Raw genomic sequence first — 2,599 nt, 5'->3', positions numbered from 1 at the left:
CCCCCATGTCCCCAATGTCCCTCATATCTCCTCCATGTCCCCAATGTCCCTCATGTCCCCATATACCCATGTCCTCCATGTCCCCATGTCCCCAGTGTCCGTGTCCCCATACCCCCCATGTCCCCCATGTCCCCAATGTCCCTCATATCTCCTCCATGTCCCTCATGTCCCTCGTGTCCCCATGTCCTCCATGTCCCCCATGTCCCCCATGTCCCCAGTGTCCCTCATATCTCCCCCATGTCCCCAATGTTCCCAATGGCCCCAATGTCCCTCATATCTCCTCCATGTCCCCATGTCCACCACGCCCCTCCATGTACCTGCGCTCCCCCATGTCCCCCCCGTGTCCCCCAATGTCCCCGTGTCCCCGTGTCCCCTCCCTTACTACTTCTCGGAGATGCGCTGGGTCTTGCGTTTGTGGTACAGGGTCATGACCACGACGACGATGACGAGGACACAGAGCAGGACGGCAGCGATGACCCCAACCACGACCACCGAGGCCGACACCAGGTCCACGCGGCGCACGGGGTCCTCTGCGGGCACCCCACAGGGGTCAGGGGGACACCCCAAAGAGAGGGGACACCCAAAGGGGTCAGGGGGACACCCCGAAGAGAGGGGACACCCAAAGGGGTGGGGGGGACACCCAAAGGGGTCAGGGGGACACCCCAAAGAGGGGAGAGACCTCAAAGAGGGTCAGAGGGACATCACAAAGACAGGAGATACCTCAGGGGGTCAGGGGGACACCCCAAAGAAGAGGGACACCCCAAAAGGGGGTCAAGGGACACCCCAAAGAGGGGAGAGATCTCAAAGGGGGTCAGGGGACATCCCAGAGAGGAAGGACAACCCTAAGAGGGTCAGGGGACACGCCAAGGGGGTCAGGGGGACATCCATGGATGGATGGATGGATGGATGGATGGATGGATGGACAAGTCCATGGATGGATGGATGGACAGGTACATCCATGGATGGATGGATGGATGGATGGACAGATGGACGAGTCCATGGATGGATGGATGGACAGCTACATCCATAGATGGACAGATGGACAGATGGACAGATGGACAAGTCCATGGGTGGATGGATGGTCAGGTACATCCACGGATGGATGGATGGACGGATGGACGAGTCCATGGATGGACAGATGGACAGGTACATCCATGGATGGATGGATGGATGGACAGATGGATGAGTCCACAGATGGACAGATGGACAGGTACATCCACGGATGGGTGGATGTGTGGATGGACGAGTCCATGGATGGACAGATGGACAGGTCCATCCATGGGCAGATGAATCTAAGGACAGATGGACTGAGAAATACCTCTGGGGTGGGTGGATGGACAGATGGACAGAGGGACAATCCACAGATGGACAAGCCTATGGACAGTGGGTGAGCGGGTGACCAGTGGGTGGGGATGGACAGTAAGAGGTGCCAGAGGGACGGACGGACAGACAGACGGAATGATGGACGGACGAGCAGGAATCCAGAGGGATGAGCAGGCGGGTGAGTGGACGGAAGGGCGGGTGAGTAGGCAGTGAGTAAAGCAGGCGGGGATGAGCACACGGTGAGTGGACGGGCGTGGAAAAGGGACGGACGAGTGGGGGACGGGCACGGGATGGGCACGGGATGGGCACGGGATGGGAGGAGTGGGGGCGGGAGGGACGGACGGGTGGGTGAATGGACGGACAGACGGACGGACGGATGGACAGGTGGATGAATGGATGGATGGGTGGACGGACGGATGGACAGGTGGATGAATGGACGGATGGACGGACGGACGGATGGACAAGTGGATGAATGGATGGATGGGTGGACGGACGGATGGACAGGTGGATGAATGGATGGATGGGTGGACGGATGGATGGGTGGGTGGGTGGATGGACGGATGGACGGACAGACGGATGGACAGGTGGATGAATGGGTGGGTAGATGGATGGACAGATGGATGGGTGGACAGACGGATGGGTGGGTGGATGAATGGACGGATGGATGGACAGACAGATGGGTGGGTGGACAAGTAGATGAATGGGTGGGCGGATGGACGGATGGATGGACAGATGGATGGGTGGACAGGTGGATGAATGGGTGGGCGAATGGACGGATGGATGGACAGACAGATGGGTGGGTGGACAAGTAGATGAATGGGTGGGCGGATGGAGGACAGATGGGTGGGTGGACAAGCGGATGAATGGACAGACAGATGAGTGGACAGATGGGTGGACAGGGATGGGTTGAGGAACAGACAGCTGAGTAGACAGGTGGGTGGGTGGACAAGTGGACGAATGGATGGACAGAGGGACGGACAGACAGACGGATAATTGGATGAATGGACACACAGATAGATGGACACAGAAACAGACGGATGAGTGGACAGATGGACGGCTGAATGAACGGACGGACACACGGACACACGGACGGAGAAACCAAACCCAGCTCTCCCCACTGCCACACTCCCGACCGCCCTGCTCCCGCTGGCCCTGTCCCCACCTGTGGCACGTCCCCGGATGCTGACGTTGGCCCGGGCCTCCTTGGCGGCCACGCGGTTGGACACTCGGCACACGTAGTCGCCAGCATCGGCCACGGCCAAGGGCCGCTGGAACA

The 2,599-nt window shown here is 59.4% G+C and overlaps 1 protein-coding gene across 1 annotated transcript in view; it reads right to left on the bottom strand.

Annotated features, from left to right (window-relative positions):
* Positions 1–238: 238 nt before the first annotated feature.
* The window catches only part of LOC108448770 (extensin-like), a 10,397-nt gene continuing 8,036 nt past the window's right edge, over positions 239–2,599 (bottom strand). The window contains exons 2-3 of the mRNA XM_017742797.1: positions 2,486–2,599; positions 239–530 (exon numbers count right to left, since the gene is read on the bottom strand). Of these exons, the coding sequence (XP_017598286.1) occupies positions 272–530; positions 2,486–2,599 (373 nt within the window). The 3' untranslated portion in view covers positions 239–271. The remainder of the gene's footprint in view (positions 531–2,485) is intronic.

Source organism: Corvus brachyrhynchos, unplaced genomic scaffold (assembly GCF_000691975.1).
Source record: "Corvus brachyrhynchos isolate BGI_N302 unplaced genomic scaffold, ASM69197v1 scaffold419, whole genome shotgun sequence".
Lineage (NCBI taxonomy): Eukaryota > Metazoa > Chordata > Aves > Passeriformes > Corvidae > Corvus > Corvus brachyrhynchos.
The sequence above is the reverse complement of the archived record's forward strand: the minus strand, read 5'-3'. Positions and strand labels throughout refer to the sequence as shown.